The 22,887-nt window shown below is 36.4% G+C and overlaps 1 protein-coding gene across 1 annotated transcript in view; it reads right to left on the reverse strand.

Moving 5' to 3' along the window:
• LOC101900483 (nuclear pore complex protein Nup88) overlaps positions 1–22,887 on the reverse strand; it is a 95,641-nt gene that overhangs the window by 52,294 nt on the left and 20,460 nt on the right. Inside the window, exon 2 of the mRNA XM_005180326.4 lies at positions 3,725–3,894. Coding sequence (XP_005180383.3) covers positions 3,725–3,894 — 170 coding nt within the window. The remainder of the gene's footprint in view (positions 1–3,724; positions 3,895–22,887) is intronic.

Raw genomic sequence — 22,887 nt, forward strand, 5'->3', positions numbered from 1 at the left:
GCATTCATTAAAAGGAATCAAAGATTTTTGTTTCGCCGTTTCGTTGACGGTAATGAAAGAAATTCCAAAGGCTTTTTAATGCGACAAAAGGAAGTCCGTTACTGTCATCACGGCTTGAGTTTGGTTTACACCGATACCGCTGTCCTCACACAGAGTTCGTTTTTGTGGAAGAACAGCGAACGGGAACTGTTCTCCACTGCAACTAAATAAAGGAAAGAGAATTTCAAATTTTTGCCAAGTATAACATTAAAAACTGAATATCGGAGGGGGTGGGGAGGAGAGAAAAAATATTTCAAGAGAGGGAGAGAGAGAGAGGAGAAGACGAGATTTTGTGTTTAAGAGATTAACTTTGAATTGGTGGAGACAGACATGGATTTCATTCGAGAGTACATATCTCCCAAGGTGGAGAGACATCTTCTTTCCAGAATACGACTGAATTTCTAGAACTAAACTACACTTCCTATCTCCTCTCAAACCAAAAAAACAATTTTAGAAGGTACGGTTTTACTCAGAAATTTTTGTGGACTCCGACGACGATTCGAATTATTTCTAAACAGGAGTATTGAACTCCGAATATTTTCTTATCCTCTACGGTTGTTTCCCAGCGACTCCAATTACTTTCTACGATTTTAAGATTACTCCGAATCCGAAAAATGTTATATAGAAAGAAGACCCATCCGAAAAACTTATACACAATATTACTTTCGAACTACTTTCGCAACTCCGAATTCTTGTTAGACTATATAAAATCGGTATCAAAAGAAAGGGTATTCTGAATGATTGAAAACATAACACAACAACAATCCGAAAATTTTCTCCAGTACAAAATGTTTCTCCGAAAAACTTTTTTGTACTCCGAAGACCCTTCAAATTATAAATAACCACTTCGAACACCTTCTAGGCTACAGAAGACCACTCCGAAAATTTTTTCTAGTACAAAAGGCTACTTCAAAAGAAATTTTTTTGTGCTCCGAAGAACTTTTCGGCTATTAAAACTACTTCGAAAAATTTCTGTAGTGCAAAATGTCATTTCGAAATATTTGTTTTTTTTTTTACTCCACAGACCTTTCAGTTTATATATATCCACTCCGAATAACATCCAGATTATGGAAGACTATTTAGTAAATGTTGTGCTGCAATTTTAAAAACATTTAAAAACATTAAAACCACTCCGAATACCTTCTTGTTTTCTGCTCCACAGATTTTTCGGATATACCAAGCCAGTCCGAATATCTTCTAGACTTTAGAAGACCCCTCCGAATTTTTTTCTACAGCAAAATGCTACTCCGAAAGACTTGTTTCTACTCCGAAGACATTTTCTTGTGGTACAAAATGCTACTCCGAAAAAATTTTCGGTTATAAAAAACTACTCCGAAGATTTTTGGACTATGAAAACTTACTCCGAATACATTCCAGACTATAGAAGACAACTCAGGATTTTTTTTCTAAAACAAGATGCTACTCTTTGGATTGGAATTTTTTGGCTACTAAAAACCACTCCGAATACCTTCTAGAATATACTGTACCAATTCGAACAGGTTTCCTAGTGCAAAATGCTACTTTCAAAGACATTTCTCTACTCCGAAGACTTTTCGGACTTTAAAAACTTACTCCGAATACATTCCAGACTATAGAAGACAACTCAGAATTTTTTCTAAAACAAGATGCTACTCCGATAGATTTTATTATACTCCGAAGAATTTTTTTGGCTATTTAAACCACTCCGGATACCTTCACTTTTTAGGAGACTACTCCGAAAGACTGTTTTACTCCAAGGAATTTTTCGGCTACAAAACCTACTCCGAATATCTTTTAGTATATAGAAGACCATTCCGAAAACTTGGAGTGGTTTTTAACCTAAAACGTCGAAATGGGTCTTCTATCGAATTGAAGACATAACGGGGACCTCTTGCAAAATATAAGACCTCATTGAGGGTACTTGCAAATGATCTTCTATAGAAAAATAGAGTCAAAGATGTCCTAAGCAAACTTCTATTTAACATCGAAATAGGTATTGAATCGAAGACATAGCGGGAACCTTTAGCAGAATGGAGGGCCTCTTAGAGGGCACACGCAAAGGGTCTTCTATATATCTTTAGAGTCGAAGACGTCCTAAGTAATCATATATTGAATCTAGGTATTTTATTGAATTGAAAACATCACAGGAACCTTCTTTAGAAAAAAAGACCTCCCATAGGGCACTCGCTAAGATTTTTCTATGAAATATGTCCTTAGAGTCGAAGACGTCCTAAGCAATCGTATCTTAAGTCCAAGACATCCACATGGGTCTTCTATTGAATTAAAGACATCACAGGAACCTTCTACAGAATAGTCGACCTCTTAGAGGGCACTCGCAAAGGATCTTTTATAGAATATGTGCTTAGAAATCTTTTAAAGGAGACTTAATAGGAGAAAAAAATTATCGAGTATAAGATCCCTTAAGAGCTGGTCGTAGATGACCTCTTAAAAAATCTTTTATTTTATTTTATTATTTATTTATTTATTTATTATTATTATTTTATTTTTTTTTTTTGAATAGAGGACCTAGGTGTCTTTTGTGGAATTGAAGAAGCTTTTAAGGGGTTCTCTAAAAATATATATCTTGTTATAAAAATTTTAAATTTTTTATAAATATTGTTTAAGTGCTTGTGCTTTGAAATTTTCCAACTCGTCTACCATAGCCGCCCCCTGGAGCCACTTGTTCATCTTCCCACATTTATTTGGAATTTCCTGGAAAAAGGCAAGATAAGAACTCATAAATCTGTCAATATCATTGATTCATTAGTTCATGGCCAAGGAGACCAAACAACCACCTCTCCCCCTCTCTCTCAATATTCCATTCATATCTTCCAACCACAAATCGCGTTAATTCCCAAAGATATTTGCATCTCATTTCGTTTCATACATAATTAATGGCCATGACGGAGAGGAATAAAGTTTTGCCCTCCCTGCCCCTGGAGTGAAGTTGCGGTTATTAGTGTGGCAAAGGAAGTGGAGTTCAAGAAGTATTGGTGTTTAATTGAAGTTTTCTCAATTTCGGCCTTTTTTTTTGGGCCATAAACCAAAGGTGACTAATAATAAGCTTAGGGAAATATCTACGACTTCATATTCTGCCTCTGGCCCCCTCTATCCACCCACACAAAAATACATTGGCAAACGAGCGACGAAATGCTTTATTAATGGCAAATTAAAAGTAATAAAAAACAGATGTGCTAACATCGGCATAAAAATTACCTCCCCCTCCACCTTCTTCGTCTTCTGACTTCCGCTTCATTTTCGTTAGCAACTTCTTGCAAAATAAGCTCCCAGCTAAAGGACAAATGCATTTGGCATTAAATATAACCTGTTACCATTTCCCAAGGCAAAAAAAACTCCACAAAAATTACCTGGAGAATGGGCACCAGGTTGTCTTCTACTTCGAAAGTTGTATTTCAACAACAAAATTATAATAATGTCTTTTTGAAAAACTTTTGTAGTTGTTGTGCTCTTCTTCGTTTTGCATTTTTCTTCTTTGCCATGTTTGGCAAAAAATATGACGCCGCGCAACACAGAATATTATGCAGTTTATCATTTTTATAAGGCCATAAGCCCTAATTTAATGCCGTAAGAAGACAAATAATGTTCTACCTAAAGCTGTCATTTAATGACAGTTTGATTTGCGGAGTCATGTTAAAAAAAGTTATTTAAATCGGCCTTGCATTCGTGCCAGACGACAGAGACTTACCGACAGGTGATACGCGATTTGCCATCCATAAACTGGCCATTGGCACCCCAACGTCGGGGCATTTCCATAATACAAACGCCTTTCGGTCCGGCCAGTGCCAAAAGGGAGCCCTCAATTGATGAGACAACACGTTCGACCTCAAAGCTCAGGAGTATGGAGGGTACCAGGGTCTGGAAGAGAAATAGAAAAAATGTAAAAATTTACGTCTCGTCAAAGGTCGAAAAATATTTTTTAAAAAATTCACGTCTCGTTTAAGGTCGAAAAAATATTTTTTTAAAAAAGTCCACGTTTCGTTTAAGGTTAAAAAAATATTGTTTTGAAAAAACACGTCTGGTTTAACGTCGAAAAAAATATTTTTTTAAAAAAAACACGTCTTGTTAATGTTCGATAAAATTATTTTTTAAAAAATCAACGTCTCGTCAATGGTCGAAAAAAATATTTTTTGAAAAATCCACGTTTTATTAATGCTCAAAAAATATTTTTTAAAAAATCCAAGTTTTGGTCGAAAAAATTATTTTTTAAAAAATCCACGTCTCGTTATTGGTCGAAAAAATTATTTTTTAAAAAATCCACGTCTCGTTATTGGTCGAAAAAATTATTTTTTTTTTTTAAATCCACGCCCTGTTAACGGTCGAAAAAAAATATTTTTTAAAAAAATCCACGTCAATTCAATGGTCGAAAAAATATTTTTTAAAAGATCCACGCCTAGTTAAATATCGAAAAAAAAAATTTTAAAAAATCCACGTCTAGTTTAATGTCGACAAAAATATTTTTTTAAAAATCCACGTCTCGCTAATGGTCGAAAAATATAGTTTAAGGTCGAAAATATTTTTTTTAAAAAATCCACGCCTCTTCAATGGTCAAAAAAATATTTTTTAAAAAATCCAAGACTAGTTAAAGGTCGAAAAAATATTTTTTAAAAAATCCAAGTCTAGTTAACGGTCGAAAAAATATTTTTTTAAAAAATCCACGTCTAGTTTAAGATCGAAAAAAATATTTTTTAAAAAATCCACGTTTCTTTTAAGTTTAAAAAATATTTTTTTAAAAAATTAACGTCTCGTTTAAGGTCAATAAAAATATTTTTTAAAAAAATCCAAGTCTAGTTAATGGTCGAAAAAAATATTTTTTAAAAAATTCGCGTCTCATTAAATGTCGAAAAAAATATTTTTTTAAAAATCCACGTTTCGTTAATGGTGGATAAAAATATATTTTTTAAAAAACCCACGTCTCGTAATGGTCGAAAAATATATTTTTTAAAAAATCCACGTTTTGTTAATGGTCGAAAAAAATATTTTTTATAAAAAATCCACGTCTCGGCAAAGGTCGAAAAAAATATTTTTTTTAAAATCCATGTCTCGTTAATGGTCAATAAAAAAATATTATGGTCAAATAAATTTTCTCGTTTGAAGTCGAAAAAAATATTTTTTTTTTTTAAATTCAAGTCTCGTTTAAGGCCGAAAAAAATATTTTTTAAAAAATCCACGTCTCGTTCAAGGTCGAAAAAAATATTTTTTTAAAAATTCAAGTCTTGTTTAAAGTCGAAAAAAATTATTTTTTAAAAAATCCACGCCTAGTTTAAGGTCGAAAAAAATATTTTTTAAAAAATCCAAGTCTAGTTACAGGTCGAAAAAATATTTTTATATACACGTCTCGCTAATAGTCGAAAAAAAAATTTTAAAAATCCACGTCTCGTTAATGGTCGGAACAATATTTTTTAAACAAACCACATCTCGCTAATGGTCGAAAAAAATATTTTTTTAAAAAATCCAAGTCTCATTTAAAGTCGAAAAAATATTTTTTAAAAAATCCACCTCTAGTTTAAGATCAAAAAAATATTTTTTTAAAAGAATCCACGTTTCGTTTAAGGTTAAAAAAATATTTTTTAAAAAATCCACCTCTAGTTTAAGATCAAAAAAATATTTTTTTAAAAGAATCCACGTTTCGTTTAAGGTTAAAAAAATATTTTTTAAAAGAATCCACGTTTCGTTTAAGGTTAAAAAATATATTTTTTAAAAAATCTACGTCTTGCTATTGGTCCAAAAAAATATTTTTTAAAAAATCCACGGCTCGTTAAAGGCCGATAAAATATTTTTTAAAAAATCCACTTCTCGTTAATGCTCGAAAATAATATTTTTAAAAAATTCACGACTCGTTAATGGTCAAAAAATTATTTTTAAAAAAATCCACGTCTCGTCAATTGTCGAAAAAAATGTGCAATAAATTCATAGCTCTTTAATGATCGAAAAAAAAAAATATTTTTTAAAAAATCCACGTCTCGTCAATTGTCGAAAAAAATGTGCAATAAATTCATAGCTCTTTAATGATCGAAAAAAAAAATATTTTTTAAAAAATCCACGTTAGTGGCCGAAAAATTATTTTTTTAAAAAATCCACGTCTTGTTAGAGGCCGAAAAAAATATTTTTTAAAAAATCCACGTCTCGTTAGAGGCCGAAAAAAATATTTTTTAAAAAATCCACGTCTCGTTTACAGCCAATAAAATATTTTTTTTAAAAATCCTCGTCTCATAAGTGGTCGAAAAAAAATATTTTTTAAAAATCCACGTCTAGTTAATGGTCTAAAAAAATATGTTTTAAAAATCCACGTCTCGTCAATGGTCGAAAAAAATATATATTTTTTTTAAATCCATGTCCCGTTAATGGTCGAAAAAAAATATTTTTTTAAATCCACGTCCAGTTAATGTTCGAAAAACACAATTTTAAAAAAATCCAAGTCTAGTTTAAGGTCGAAAAAAATATTTTTTTAAAAATCCACGCAGAAAGACCTCCCTCTGGGGAGAAAAATGAGGCCATCCACCCATTGTTGGCCCTCCCTTGTCACAAGTATTTGTCTCTTCTATCAACTTTTGTTTTATATTGTAAATATTTTTCTATCATTAAAATACTTTTTCTTTTGCTAGTCGTGAAGAACATCAACAGCAGCAACAACAACATCAGCCGAGCGTCTTAATTACTCAAGATAAGCATGAAATAATGCCAAAGTCATGTAACCTTATCCAGAAAATACATTTAACGCCATGTTATTGCTGATGACAATGACTCCCCTTCGCCTCGCCTCATCCTTTGCGTGGAACAAAAAACGAATGATCCATTCGCTGTTGTTCACATATCCTGTAGAAGGATTCGCATTTGCAGGATGATAATTATAATGCATAGAGGCACGAATCCGTATGAGATACTCGGTTGAATTTTATGACAATTAACTTGTAAAACATTGCTGCTTGTTGGTGGTGGTGGTGGGAAGGATTTTGCTTCTTCTCCTGAATTCGCGTCCACACATTCCAGCGAATAATGTGGCGAGTTTTACTCATATCACTTTTTTTGCTTGTTTTCTAACAGAGGATATTATAAATAATATTAAACTTTTGTTCGCATCTAATTATCATATATGTGTGTGTGTGGATTTTCAAAAGACTTCTTCCTCTCCCTCCTCCTCTCTTTAAAAATTCCATAGAAGTCAAGTAATTCTTTAGACAAAGTCATATCAGCAAAATTTTTATGTCTTAGACTTGTTCATTTATAATTTTATTTTATTTTCTTTTCATTTTTTTTTCTTTCTTTATCCTCGCCATTCATTTGAAAATTTAAGGACATGTTACGTGAAAGGACTTTTTATGGACAGTCAACAATAAGATTTGCATCTTATGTGGAATTTTTCAAATAGAGGAGGATATTTGTCAATTGTTATCATTGTCATGGAGAGCCATAGGAAGTTTTATCGCTCACACGTCCAATGTTATTGGCCATAAAGAGAAAACTTTGAAATCGCTTCTGAAATTTTGAGTATAAGAGTTTTTTGGAGGACGTAAAGGCCGAGAAATATTTTTTACAAAATCCACATTAGGTTGATTGGATTTTTTTTAAATCTATGTTTAGTTGTTGCTTGGAAACATATTTTTTAAAAGGTGGAAATATATATATATTTTTTTAGGAGGAAAAATATTTTATAAGAAGTCCACGTTTGTTTGTTGATTGATAAAATATTTTATAAGAAATCCACGTTTGGTTGTTGATTAAAAAAATATTTTTTTAAGAAATCCATGTTTGTTTTTTAGATGGAGAAATGTTTTTTTAATAAATAAACGTTTGTTTTTTAGGTCGAAATATTTTTTTTTTTATTTTTTTTTAGGTGGAGAAATATTTTTTAATATATCCACGTTTGTTTTTTAGGTCGAAATATTTTTTTTAGTTGGAAAAATATTTTTTAATAAATACACGCTTGTTTTTTTAATCGAAATATTTTTTTTTAAATTTTTTTAGGTGGAAAAATATTTTTTAATTTATCCACGTTTGTTTTTTAGATTAAAATATTTTTTTTTATTTTTTTTAGGTGAAAAAATATATTTTTTTAAAAATCCATGTTCGTTTTTAGGTCGAAATTATTTTTTTTAATCTTTTTAGGTGGAAAAATATTTTTTTTTTTTATAAATCCACGTTTGATTTTTAGGTCAAATATATTTTTTAAAATTTTTTTAGGTGGAAAAATATTTTTTAACAAATCCAAGTTTGATTTTTAGGTTGAAATATTTTTTTTTTTAATTTTTTTTTTTGGTGAAAAAATATTTTTTTATAAATCCACGTTTGATTTTTAGGTCGAAATATTTTTTTAATTTTTTTTTTTTTGGTGGAAAAATATTTGTTTTGAAAATCCAACGTCTGTTGAGTGTTCAAAAAAAAAAAAAACATTTTATAAAAAATGTCACGCCTTTCGAGTGTTTGATTGGTTTTAGGTTAAAATATATTTTTTAAACTTTTTTAAATGAAAAAATATTTTTTTTTTAATTCCGCGACTGTTGAGCGTTCAAAAAAATATTTTTTTTAACGCGACTGTCGAGGGTTCAAAAAAATATTTTTTTTTTTAAATTTTGCGACTGTTGAGCGTTCAAAAAATATTTTTCAAAAATCCACGTGTTGTTAATATTCGAAAAAAAAAATTTTTTTTAAATCCACGTGTTGTTAATGTTCGAAAAAAAATTTAAAATCCACGTGTTGTTAATATTCAAAAAAAAAAATTAAAATCCACGTGTTGTTAATATTCGAAAAAAAAATTTAAATGCAAGTGTTGTTAATATTCGAAAAAAAAAAAAAAAATTAAATCCACGTGTTGTTAATATTCGGAATTTTTTTTTAAATCCACGTGTGGTTAATATTCGGAATTTTTTTTTTTTTTTTAAATCCACGTGTTGTTAATATTCGAAAAAAATATTTTTTAAAAATCCACGGCTTGTTAATATTCGAAAAAAATATTTTTTAAAAATCCACGTCCTGTTAATATTCCAGAAATATATATATATATATTTTTATAAATCCACGTCGCGTTAATATCCGAACAAAAATTATTTAAATAATTTTTTTTAAAAAAAATCCATATATTTGAAAAGAATATTTTTTTAAAAAATCCACGTTTTGTTAATATTTGAAAAGAATATTTTTTAAAAATCCACGTCTTGTTAATACTCGAAAAAAGTATTTTTTAAAAATCTAAGTCTTGTTAATATTGGAAAAAAATATTTTTTAAAAATCCACGTATGGTGAGATGTCGAGAAAATATTTTTTAAAAATTTAGGCATGTTGAGAGGTCGAAAAAATATTTTTTTTTTTAATTTACCTCTGTTGAGATGTCGAAATTTTTTTTTTTAATTTACCTCTGTTGAGATGTCGAAAATATATATATACTTTTTTTAAATCCACGTCTGTTGAGAAGTCAAAAAATAATTTTTAAAAAATCCTCGTCTGTTGAGAAGTCAAAAAAATAATTTTTAAAAAATCCACGTCTGTTGAGTTCTCGAAAAAATAATTTTTAAAAAATTCACGTCTGTTGAGATGTTGAAAAAATAATTTTTAAAAAATCCACGTCTGTTGAGCGTTTGAAAAAATATTTTTTTAAAATTTAAATATTTGTTGAAATATTTTCATCTTTTCAATTTTTTCTCTTTCCCGATCCTTGAAAGAAAAAACAAACAATTGCCAATGTTTGGTTTCGCATGATAAGCATTGAAATAAATGACATGAGATAATGGTGACAGTGCAGCGGGCAGGAGCCACCATCCAGCCAGCCAACCAACAATCCATAAAAAATAGTGCCACTTAAAAAAAAAGCGGAACGCCATGAATGATTTCTCTTTTCTATGCCGTCACTGGCTGTGGGACACTTTACAAAAATATAGTCGTTGGAAAAAAATTCTTTTAAGTTAGAAAAATTACAGGCAATTAATTTGGAATGTGACGAAAAAAAATCCATGAAAGCAAATCCTTATATGTGAAAAAAAAATGTTAAAACAAAATCAGGGTAGTCCGCAGGCCGCGGGGGCAGGGGAGAAGGACAGAAAAATGTTAATATAGACATTAATTTTATGTTTAAAAAATGATTTCCAAACATTAAAATATTTAAGCTAAATAAATGCTGAGTGATTTTTTCACATTTTGTTGGGTATTAAATAATGGTTTCCTTTTTAATTTTTTTGAAAAAAAAAAATCGAGGATAAAAATCAAGAAAAATTACGTTGACAAAAAAACTTTATGGATTTTTTTCTGGGCCACTAAGCTGTCAGCAAGCCAACTAACCACCAACCCTAAAAGTTTCCTGGCTTGTGATTGGTTGCCTTGCTGAGTTGGTGCCTGCCTGCCTTTTTTATGCTTTCCTTTTTGCCATTGTATCCTTGCTGGCGTGTGTGTGTGCCAGTGTGTTGGGCACCACGAGGAGCCTAAATCAAAGGATATCGATTTCAAATGATTTTCCAATAGCAAACCAACTGTGACCGGCGCACTTCCAATCCAATGGGGGAAAATGAAAGGGTTGTTTTCTTGGTCCCGAATAAGGCTGTGAAAGGAAAAGACAAACCACCCCCTATTTTATTGCCATCCTTTTAATCCTTTAGTTGGCAAGCCACCAGCAGTTAATATATTAATTTGTCCTTTTCCCTGGTAATGGCTTAGCCAAAGGTGGGAGATGAGCAAATAATTCACTCGATTCTCCACAATAAAAATTATGACCGAAATCGGGGCTGGGGGATGGGGGGAAAAGTAATTAACAAAACATTAATTTTCACTTCTAGGTCCACAATAAGAAATTAATGTTTTCTAATATTAACGAAAGTCAGTTTCACGGCTGCCTGCCAGCATTTCACTCTCGCCTCCATTCAGTCCATGTTTGGGACATTTAAACGAAAAAGCCATAAAAATACCTTGTCATACTTAGTTTACAGTTTTATGGGTCTCAGCCCACCCGATCACAGGGCAAAAAAAAAAAAAAATAATAATATATGGCCTGGATAAAAATTATTAACACTTGCAAATCACCATTAGAGTGGCACTCTAGAGCTAAAGAGTCCTCGGTAACAATAGATGAGCCGTAGCCGTAAAATGGGCCCACAAAGAGTTTGACTGGCACTCACGCACGCACACGCCTTCATAATGTTGCCTCATCTAACTGTTTTTTTTTTCGGTAATAGAACTTTAGATAATTATCCTGCTCAGCGACGATGAGGAGGAAGAGAAGGAGTAAACCCTTTCACAAATGACTTTCAAAAGCGTTGAACGCTTCATCACTTGGCAAATGTTGAACAAATATTACAAAACAGTTTTGGGTATCATGAATGGCCAAAGTTTATGGTTAAAACACTAAAAATCCTAGGCGAAAAATTTAGTTTTTCATAGGTTATAACCTCCAAGCAGGGAAGAGGATGGGGGGCAGGGAGAGGGAGATTTGCCGAAATATATGGCTTATGGTTAACAACCAGTTGCAGATATATGAATTGTAAGCAACGCCAATAGAGCGGAGGAACATGTTGGAAATCCTACAGTGTGGGGGAGAAATATGAGGGAGCTACATGAGAATATGTCGCTCGTGGCTCAGGCGACAACTTCTCTATGAAATCCAAAGGAATGACCTATGGATAACTACTACTCTAGAGTAGCAAGGTCCTGGGGGACCTAAGAAACGTCTTCTGTTGGTCCGCTACCATAGCTGCTTCACTTAGAGCCGACTACTTTCAAGTACTGGCCATTGAGCGCAACTTCTCTACATTAGAGGTCTCTAAGGCAGACTTTTCACAATAGAGAACATTCGTAACAACTTTTCCCTAGGAAGGGCTTTGAAGGCCAGCTACTCTCCAATTAAGACCTCTGGGCAAGGTACTCTACAGTAGGGACCTCTGAGATGACAATAGAGGTCAGCAATCACATTATAGGGATACAGTTATGAACTCTTAGGCTAGCTAATCTACAGTAGAGACCTCTAGGGCCAGTTACTCTACCGTAGTGGCCTCTGAGATTGACTTCAGAAACCTGCAACTAAATTCTGAGGATGATTATTCTACAGTTGTGACCTCTAAGTCTTGCAATCTACCATCGATGCCGTAAAGGCCATCAACTTTAAATTAGGGCTAGTAATTCTACACAGTAGAAGCCATGAAGACCATATACTCTACAGTAGAGGCTTTGAAGCCTGCTATTCTACAGTAGAGCCCATGATGCCAGGTATTCTACAGTAGAGGTCATATACTCTAGAGAAAAGGCCAACCACTGTACAGAAAGAAAGACCAGCTACTCTAGAATACAGGTCATAAGAGCTAGTTACTCTAGAATAGAGACCATAAGAGCCAGCTACTCTAGAACAGAGGTCATAAAGGCCAGCTAATCTAGAGTAGAGGCCTTTGAGACCAGCTATTCTAGAGTAAACGCTCCTGAGGCCAGATATTCTAGAGTAGAGGCCTCTGAGGCCAGCTACTTCACAGAAGAGGCCAGCTATTCTATAGTAGAGGCTCCTGAGGCCAGCTATTTTAGAGTAGAGGCTCCTGAGGCCAGCTATTCTAGAGTAGAGACATCTGAGGCCAGCTACTTCACAGTAGAGGCATCTCAGGTCAGCTACTTCATAGTAGAGGCATCTCAGGCCAGCTACTTCACAGTAGAGGCCTCTAAGGCCAGCTAATTCTCAGTTAAAGCCTCTGAGGCCAGCTACTCTACAGTAGAGGCCATGAATGCCAGCTAATCTACAGTAGAGGCCATGAAGGCCAGCTGCTCTACAGTACATGCCATGAAGACCAGCTACTTTACAGTAGCGGTCATGAAGGCCACATACTCTATGATAAAGGCCTCTAAGGCCAATTACTCTACAATAAAGGCTTCTAAGGCCAACTACTCTACAGTAGAGGCCTATAAGGCCAACGACTCTACAATAAAGGCTTTTAAGGTAACTACCCTACAACAGAGGCATTTCACCTAGAGTAGAGGCTATAAAGGTCAGCTACTTTACAGTAGAGGCCATGAAAGTCGGCCTCTAAGAGAACAGAAAGGCCAGCTTCTTTACATTAGCGACCATGAGACTCGGCTACTCTAGAACAGAGGCCTAAATGCCTGCTACTCTACAACAGGGACCATGAAGGCCAGCTAGACCAGATATTCTAGAGTAGATACTCCTGAGGCCAGCTATTCTAGAGTAGAGGCCTCTGAGGCCAGCTACTTCACAGTAGAGGCCAGCTATTCTAGAGTAGAGGCTCCTGAGGCCAGCTATTTTAGAGTAGAGACTCCTGAGGCCAGCTATTCTAGAGTAGAGGCCTCTGAGGCCAGCTACTTCACAGTAGAGGCATCTCAGGCCAGCTACATCACAGTAGAGGCATCTCAGGCCAGCTACTTCACAGCAGAGGCCTCTAAGGCCATCTAATTCACAGTAAATGCCTCTGAGGCCAGCTACTCTACAGTAGAGGCCATGAATGCCAGATAATCTACAGTAGAGGCCATGAAGGTCACATACTCTACGATAAAGGCCTTTAAGGCCAACTACTCCACAATAGAGGCCTCTAAGGCCAACAACTCTACAAAAGAGGCCATGAAGGCCAACGACTCTACAGTAAAGGCCAGCTTATCTACAGCAGAGGCCATGAAAGCCAGCTGCTCTACAGTAGATGCCATAAAGACCAGCTACTCTACAGTAGCGGTCATGAAGGTCACCTACTCTATTATAAAGGCCTCTAATGCCAACTACTCTACAATAAAGGCTTCTAAGGTCAACTACTCTACAGTAGAGGCCATAAAGGCCGGCGGTAGTGGTCATTAAAGTAGAACCGTTTAAGGCCAGCTACTCTACAGTAAAGGCCTTTAAGACCAGCAACTCTACAGTAAATATTTGTGAAGCCAGCTACTCTACAGTGAAGGCTTCTAAGGCCAATTACTCTACAGCAGGGGCTTCTAAGGCTAACTACTCTACAAAAGAGGCCATGAAGGCCAGCTACTCTACAGTAGATGCCATGAAGACCAGCTTCTCTACAGTAGCGGTCATGAAGGTCACCTACTCTACAATAAAGGCCTCTAAGGCCAATTACTTTACAATAAAGGCTTCTAAAGCCAAGTACTCTAATGTAGAGGCCTTTAAGGCCAGCTAATCTACATTGGAGGCCAGCGACTTTACAATAGGTGTCCTTTAAGGCCAGCTACACTACAGTAGATGCCTCTGGGCCAGCGACTCTACAGTAGAGGTCATTTAGGCCAGCCTACTCTACAATAGATCTTTAGATCAACTTACCTGCATATATTCCTCCACAATATACAAAATACTAAATCCTCTCTATTTATCCGTCCCCTCACTGTAATATCCAATGTGTGAAAATGAAAACTAAGCGCTCAATATTTATTGCGTTTCGGGTTGTTTTGCTGTTCCGAATACTGGAAAATACAAACAACGCCAACGGATGGCATAAAATTTATGAAGCCCTTTCGCTAGCATTTAAAAGGGTTCAAAATGTATTATTGTCACCCCATTATTCACTCCAACAACACTAGTCGACATTCACCCGCCGCAATGCTTGAGGAGCAGTGCTCTCATCGTTATTGGTTGGCAGTGGAGTTGGGTATCCTCCCCCTTCCACACATGAAATCCATTCGTTTTATTATTTGTTTGTTTAACGTGAACCAACCTACCATCTCCTAGTTTCGATGTCAATAATGCTTTGCTGGAATGGCCTTCGCTCCGCTGGCTGACTGGCTGAAGTGTAATATTAGCGCGTATATCCTCATGGTCGGAAAAACCTACATATGGTTGTTGTGTGGTGCTTGTCATTAACCATCATTGTCGGCATCGTCCTGATAATGTTCACGTAGTCAATAATAGTCATAATGACAATAGCTGAAGAGGAGTATACGCATTTTTGGTGGTCTAATCTTATGATGACACTGGAAGACCTTTCCATACTTAAGGGTAATAAATTGGGAGAACAGTGTCTCGAAAATGATCGGAAGGGAATTAATTCGTAGGGATTGCCGAGATAAACTGGAGAAAACCTTTTCGAAGACAGAAGGGAATTGATTTTTAAAAATTTGCGACAGGACCTTTTTTGGAGGATATCTAGATAGAGGGAGAGGGAAGACTGGCTAGAAATCTGACGTGGAGGGAATCGATTTCCAAAGATATCTGAAGTTGTTCTGAGAGGGTTTTTTTTAAAAGAACTAAGCATAGAATAGTTATTCAGTAGGAGAACCCCTCCGCCAATTACTCTGCAGCAGGGACCATGAAGGCCATCTACTCTAGAGGAGAGGCTATTAAGGTCAGCTACTCCAGAGTAGAGGCTATAAAGGCCAGCTACTCTAGAGTAGAGGCTACAAAGGCCAGCTACTCTAGAGTAGAGGCTACAATGGCCAACTACTCTACAGCAGGGGTCATGAAAGCCAGCTACTTTGCTGCAGAGGTAATGAAGGCAAAGCAACTCTACAGTAGAGACCACAAAGGCCTGCTACCCTAGAGAAGAGGCTATAAGGGCTAGCTACTCTAGAGTAGAGGCTACAAAGGCCAACTACTCTAGAATAGAGGCTATAAAGGCCAGCTACTCTAGAGTAGAGGCAACAAAGGCCAGCTACTCTAAAGTAGAGGCTATAAAGGCCAGCTACTTTAGAGTAGAGGCTACAAAGGCAAGCTACTCTACAGCAGGGACCATGAAAGCCAGCTACTTTACAGCAGAGGTAATGCAGACAAGCTACTCTGGAGCGGATGTTATAAAGGTCAGCTACAGTAGAGGCCTTTGGGGCCAGCTACTCTAGAGTAGAGGCTAGAAAGGCCAGCTACTCTAGAGAAGAAGCCATAAAGGCCAGCTACTCTAGAGAAGAGGCTAAAAAGGCCAACTACTCTAGAGAAGAGGCTATAAAGGACAGATACTGTAGAATAGAGGCTATAAAGGCCAGCTACTCTAGAGTAGAGGCCACAAAGGCCTACTACCCTAGAGTAGAGGCTATAAAGGCCAGCTACTCTAGAGTAGAGACTATAAAGGCCAGCTACTCTGGAGTAGAGGCTTTAAAGGCCAGCTACTCTAGAGTAGAGGCTATAAAGACCAGCTACTCTACAGCAGGGGCCATGAAAGCCAGCTAGTCTAGAATAGAGGCTATAAAGGGCAGCTACTCTAGAGAAGAGGCTATAAAGCTCAGCTACTCTACAGCAGGGGCCATGAAACCCAGCTACTCTACAGCAGGGGCCATGAAAGCCAGCTACTCTAGAGTAGAGGCTACAAAGGTCAGCTACTCTAGAGTAGAGGCTAGAAAGGCCAGCTACTCTAGAGTAGAGGCTAGAAAGGCCAGCTACTCTAGAGAAGAGGCTACAAAGGCCAGCTACTCTAGAGTAGAGACTACAAAGGCCAGCTATTCTAGAGTAGAGGCTATTAAGGCCAGCTACTCTAGAGTAGAGGCTATAAAGGTCAGCTACTCTAGAGATGAGGCTACAAAGGCCAGCTACTATAGTATCGAGGCTATAAAGGCCAGCTACTTTAGAGTAGAGGCTACAAAGGCCAGCTACTATAGAGTAGAGACTACAAAGGCCAGCTATTCTAGAGTAGAGGCTATTAAGGCCAGCTACTCTAGAGTAGAGGCTACAAAGGCCAGCTACTCTAGAGTAGAGGCTACAAAGGCCAGCTACTCTACAGCAGGGGCCATGAAAGCCAGCTTCTTTGCAGCAAAGGTAATGAAGGCAAGCTACTCTGGAGCAGAGCTTATAAGGGCTCTAAGGCCAGGGGATTTTGGTGCCACCGAAACCTGAAAGACTTTTTCGGAAAATCTCTTCCAAAGACCTTTATTCTCTGACAGAATCTTTTGAAAGATTTTTATACTCAGTGTGAGACTGAAATTAATCCACTGTCTCTCATCAATGCCCACTGAAAAATTCAGGAGACTTAGATGAAAGGAGCTGAACAAAATCGTGTACCCCTTCATAAAATCTAATGTATTTTGTAGCGGGCTGAAATGACATTGTGTTGAAAATTTTATAGCATTTTTTTTGGCTGTTTTTATATTTATTACTTTGGGGAATTTGCCGTGTTCCAGAATGCGAGTGTGTGTGTGTGTGCGTTCGAGCAGGATCTGTACGCGCGCAAATAAATGGCCAAATATATGGAGACTGCGTCTTATAATTTTCTTTATTTAAATTGAACAACAAATGAGCATTCCACCTGCCAAATCACCCTACCTCCCCTGCCCCCTTTTGTGGAAAAGGGTTTTAAATTAACAAAATGTTTCCTTTCGTTGTAACATAATTATAATTTTACATTAACATTTTCTGGTTAATTGTTAAAAGCCATAAACAGACATTATATGGCGGAATAGATCCCATTGAATGGAAGGAGGAGGAGAAGGAGGATTTGAAACCCAAGGAGAAGGGCAAGTAGTTGTTGAAGCTTCCACAATAACACATGATATGGCCAACTATGCATATGACTTGAGCCGAGCTAAGATGCCATTGCTGTGAGCATCCTTCTTCATCAGGACACACCATTAAATTATCCTGCCATATGTATAATAATACTTACGATGCGAACGTGTGTGTGTTTGCGTCTGTGTAATGGCTCTCTTATTTTATGCATAGAACGAGTTATTGTCAATAATAATGACTTTGGCAACGGGGTTTACGATTTCACCTGTGCTAATGAACACGCTTCGCAAATGACTACTTGTTCGGCTATTGAAATGGTAGCTAAGTATATTTTTATACTTCCCGGAGATCCTCAAGGGGACGGGCTATGGATGGTGGATTTTATTAGTTGTAATTATATGCTTACGAAGTGGTTTCAAAAAATTTAAGACCAAGGTAGCTATTTGTTTCTCAGAAAATTCAAACCGTATTTGGAAGAAAACGGAAAATTTGTAATTCCGGTTTCACCTTTGGACCTGATGGTGGATTTTCTTCTACAGGACATCAATGCTAACAACATTTTACTTTAATTTACTTTAAGCGACCAAAAACTCCAAAATATTGGCTTCTGAGTATAATTATCTAGAGTAGCGGAATCTGAGATCAATAATTCTCGAGCAGTGACCTATGAGGCCAGCAACTCTAGAGTAGGAGCCATGAAGGCCAGCCACTCTATAGTAGAGGCCATAAAGGCCAGCAACTCTGCAGTAGAATCCTCTGAGGCCGCTTACTTCACAGTGGAGGCCGCTGAGGCCAGCTACTTCACAGTAGAGATCTGTTAGTCCAACTAGTAAATGCCATGAAAGTCAGGTACTCTACAGTATAAGTCCCGAAGGCCAAATACTCTACAGTATCGATCATGAAGGCCACCTACTCTACAATAAATGCTTCTAAGGCCAACTACGCTATAGTAGAGCTGCTCTAAAGTAAAGGCCTTTAAGGCCAGCTAGTCTACATTAGAGGCCAGCGACCTGGGAAGCCAAAAACCCCAAAATATTGGCTTCTGAGTATAGTCATCTAGAGAAGCGGCATCTTAGATCAATAACTCTCGAGCAGTGAGCTCTGAGGCTAACAACTGTATAATTGAGGCCATGAAGGTCCCACAACTCTACAGTAGAGTCATCTGAGGCCAGTTGCAGTAGAGGCCAGTTACTTCACAGTAGAGTCCTCTGAGGCCAGCTGCAGTAGAGGACGCTGATTCCAGCTACTTCACAGTAAAGGCCAGCTACTCTACAGTAGAGGCCATGAAAGTCAACTACTCTACAGTGGAGGTCATGAAGGCCATCTTCTTTACAATAAGTGCCTCTAAGGCCAACTACTCACAATAAAGTCTTCTAAGGCCAACTCTCTATAGCAGAGGAACTCTAAAGTAGAGGCCTTTAAGGCCAGCTAGGCTACAAAATGGGGGGGCCGGTGGCCTGGGAGAACAAAAATCCAAAATATTGGCTTCAGAGAATAGCTATCTAGAGTAGCGACATATGAAATCAATAACCGGCCAGCAATGATCTCTGAGCCAAATTACTCTAGAGTAATGTCTTTTTTGGGTCCAACTCTACAATACTGCCCTCCTTTGGTCAACTACTCTAAATTAGCGACCTCTATTGTTCAATTAGTTATAGAAGAGCCTCTGTTAGTGTAATACTCAATATAACTGACCTCTCAGAGATCAACACTCTACAGTAGTGACCTCTTTTGGTCAAATAGCCTACAGCAGTGACCTCTATTGGCCAATTCCTAAAGTTATGTCCTCTCTGAAATCAATTCTACAGCAATGACATCTTTAAGTTAACTAATCTTCGGTAGTAGCCTATTGGTCAATTAATAGTAAGCGGTGATATCTAACGATCAATAATCGTCTAATAAGACTCCTGATACCAAAATCTCTATATTTATGACCTCTGAGGCCATATAAATGATAGTAACGTACGATGCGGCAACTTTTCTAGAGTAGCGACCTCAGTTTGTAAACTTCTTTCGAGGAGCCGCTTATGAGGCCAACCAACCCAATATAGATGTCTCTGTTGGTAAATTAGATAATATCACCCTGTCTCTTAGGTTATTCTCTCTCATTAGAGACTACCTATTACAGAGTAAAGGATTCTGTAGGCCTTCGAAGACCAGTTAGTAATTTACTCTGGGGGCACATACTTTTTACGAACATCACTTTATGTAACTATTCTTGAAGAATGACCTCGGTCTGCAAACAACTCTGGAATAAGACCTTGCGACGCAAACTACTGCTCGTCAATTTGACAATATCAGCTCTGAGATCGAGCACTGAGGCCATCCACTTTACATTAGAGTTCGCCTATTGTAGAGTTAAGATATCGGTTGCCGATCGCTTTTGAGTAATGGCCTCTAAGGATTTATACTTTTAAGTACTATATGCTCTGTTCCAAAACCTGCAAGATTCTACCAGATGTCCGATTTTTTTCGATATCATAAAGGGATAATTGAACATGGGTAGTTAAAAACTTTAACATTCTTGCAGTTCTGAAATAGACCAATACTCTCAGGTAACTTTTGTTGAGAAGCGACCTCTGTGCGTCAAATCCTATAAGAATAATGGCTTCTGAGTTCACCAACTCATCAATAGAGCATCGCTTTTCTCTATTAATGACTACTTAGGCCAAAACAGACCTCAGAAGCCATTATCAATGAGTATGTGGTCTCGGAAGATATTATTTTCAAGTATTTCACATTAACAGCCGCTAAGAAACCGGGCGCCCTCTACTTTTAAGTAACTGGAATCCCAATACAATTTTTGGCCTCTGGTGACCTCTGTTGGCCAAATATTGCATGGGAATTCCAGTTACTTAAAAGTAGAGGCCGCCCGGTTTGTGTAGCGACTGTTAATGTAAGATACTCGAAAAATAATATCTTCCGAGGCGACATGCTATTTGATAATGGCTTCTGAGGTCTGTTTCTGTGCTGTAGAGACCTCTGTTGGTCATCTACTCCAGAGTTACAAAATTCACTTGGTTCTAGGTGGCGTAAAAAACCTTTGCTCGGGACAAGTTGACCTATCTCTACTTAAAAGTAGAGGTCGCCCGGTTTGTGTAGCGGCTGTTAATGTGAAATACTTCAAAATAATATCCTCCGAGACCACATACTCTTATATAATGGTGTCTGAGGTCTGTTTCAATACCGTAGAGACCTCTGTTGGTCATCTACTCCGGAGTTACGAAATTTGAGCACAATAGCTTTATAGTAACTGTATTTAAATCCTGGTGTTGGTCCCTGTTGGATCATAGGTCTCTTTCTCTACCAAAAACTTAATTTCTTTAAAAACTTGTTTATTTCAACTTTCTCTTTCGCAGGACAAAGGTATCCTTTAATGATTTTCTTGTAATAAATTAACATTTTATTAAGGATATAATTCATTGTGGTCTGGTCTGGTATTTTGTTAACGGCGGTCATAAAACATGTATTGTCACTTTTGGTTTTTGGGTGAAAAGTTTTGGGGATTTTTTTTTTCGCCAGGATTTTTGTCCTTCTACTTTGTTTGTGAAAAGGGTTCAACAGTTTTCCATTAAAAGTTGTCGTTTTTTTTTCTTTCTTTGGTTTCTTCCAAGGATTTCTTGTCACTTGAGTCGTTGTTGGTTTTTTTTTTTTGGTGTGAAAGAAATATTTATAGAAAACGAAAATTTATTAGACAGTTACACGCCAAGTATTTTAGCAACAATTTTAACCATCATCGTAAGATATTGGCCTTATTAACTGGCTTTTCTTCTTTGGCTTCTTCTTTCTAAAGGGGTGGGGGTTCGAAAAAAAATGAGGCATAAAAAAGGGGTCCAGTTTCCAAAGTTTGTTTGGGCTGTGAATAAAACAAATATCCTTAAATTTGTCCTGACAACAATCACACAAAAGAAAAGGTTCAATAATTGCCTGGAACACGATAGGACACGGCCAGGACGAAGCGGCAAATAAATAGACGTTTAATTTCAGACATTTCTTTGGTGTTAAAATGCCATAAAAATGAAAGTATTTGTGTTACAGTTTCTTCTTTTTTTTTTTTTTGGTGTTGAGGGGTAACAATGAATCCTTGTTTAGCTCGGGGAAGAGGGGTGGCAGGAAAAGGGTTGGGGCATATTTATTTTCACACTTTTCATATTAAAAAACCATTTAAGGAACAACACGCAAACCACCAAACATCCCAGAAGCCAATGTGAATATTGTCTTCCTTGCCTGTTTCCCCCCTCCCTCCCTTCATCCGCCAGCCTGTCTGTCCGACCATTTGTCTTGTGTATCTTTTTCTTCTCCCATATATGTTTCTAATAGACCATAAATATTGAATTCCTTACCTAAAGTGCTTTTTTAACACTTCATAAAAAGGATAACGTTTCACAAGGCAGCCAAGCCAAGCCATGTGTGGCTGGCCATAAAAAAGAAAGACTTCCTTATTGTCCTTTAAGGGTGAAGGGGTGGCCATTTGGAAAAGGCCATTTGTTGTCGTTTAGGTTTACAAAAGATGCTAATGATTTATTTAATCGATTTGACCATATGTTGAATGCCTTTCGAAAGAGGTCCTTGTCTGTCCAGCCGATAAATGTCCTTTTGCACTAACTAAGTAAAACTGAAGACCATGACTGACCACCATTCATTATATATCTTGTCATCGTCTTGGAAAACAAGATAAAGGACAAAGGTCAAGAGGATTGGTGGGAGGGTGAATCAATAAAAATTGTCAAGGATATTGTTAAAGGACATTTTTCTTAAACAAAAAAAAATAGAAAAAAATTCAGCGGGACATCAGGTCCTGTGAATTTTTTTCTATATAGAAAAAAATTCACAGGACCTCAGGTCCCATTTTTTCTATAGAAAAAAATTCACAGGACCTCAGGTCCCATTTTTTTTCTATAGAAAAAAATTCACAGGACCTCAGGTCCCATTTTTTTCTACAGAAAAAAATTCACAGGACCTCAGGTCCCATTTTTTTCTATAGAAAAAAATTCACAGGACCTCAGGTCCCATTTTTTTCTATAGAAAAAAATTCACAGGACCTCAGGTCCCATTTTTTTCTATAGAAAAAAAATTCGCAGGACCTCAGGTCCCATTTTTTTCTATAGAAAAAAATTCGCAGGACCTCAGGTCCCATTTTTTTCTATAGAAAAAAATTCGCAGGACATCAGGTCCCATTTTTTTCTATAGAAAAAAATTCACAGGACCACAGGTCCCAATTTTTTTCAATAGAAAAAAAATTCACAGGACCACAGGTCCCAATTTTTTCAATAGAAAAAAATTCACAGGACCACAGGTCCCATTTTTTTCTATAGAAAAAAATTCACAGGACCACCGGGACCCCATTTTTTTCTATAGAAAAAAATTCACAGGACCACCGGGACCCCATTTTTTTCTATAGAAAAAAATTCACAGAACCACCGGGACCCCATTTTTTTCTATAGAAAAAAATTCACAGAACCACAGGTCCCAATTTTTTTCAATAGAAAAAAATTCACAGGACCACAGGTCCCAATTTTTTTCAA

This window comes from Musca domestica, unplaced genomic scaffold (genome assembly GCF_030504385.1).
Source record: "Musca domestica strain aabys unplaced genomic scaffold, Musca_domestica.polishedcontigs.V.1.1 20, whole genome shotgun sequence".
NCBI lineage: Eukaryota > Metazoa > Arthropoda > Insecta > Diptera > Muscidae > Musca > Musca domestica.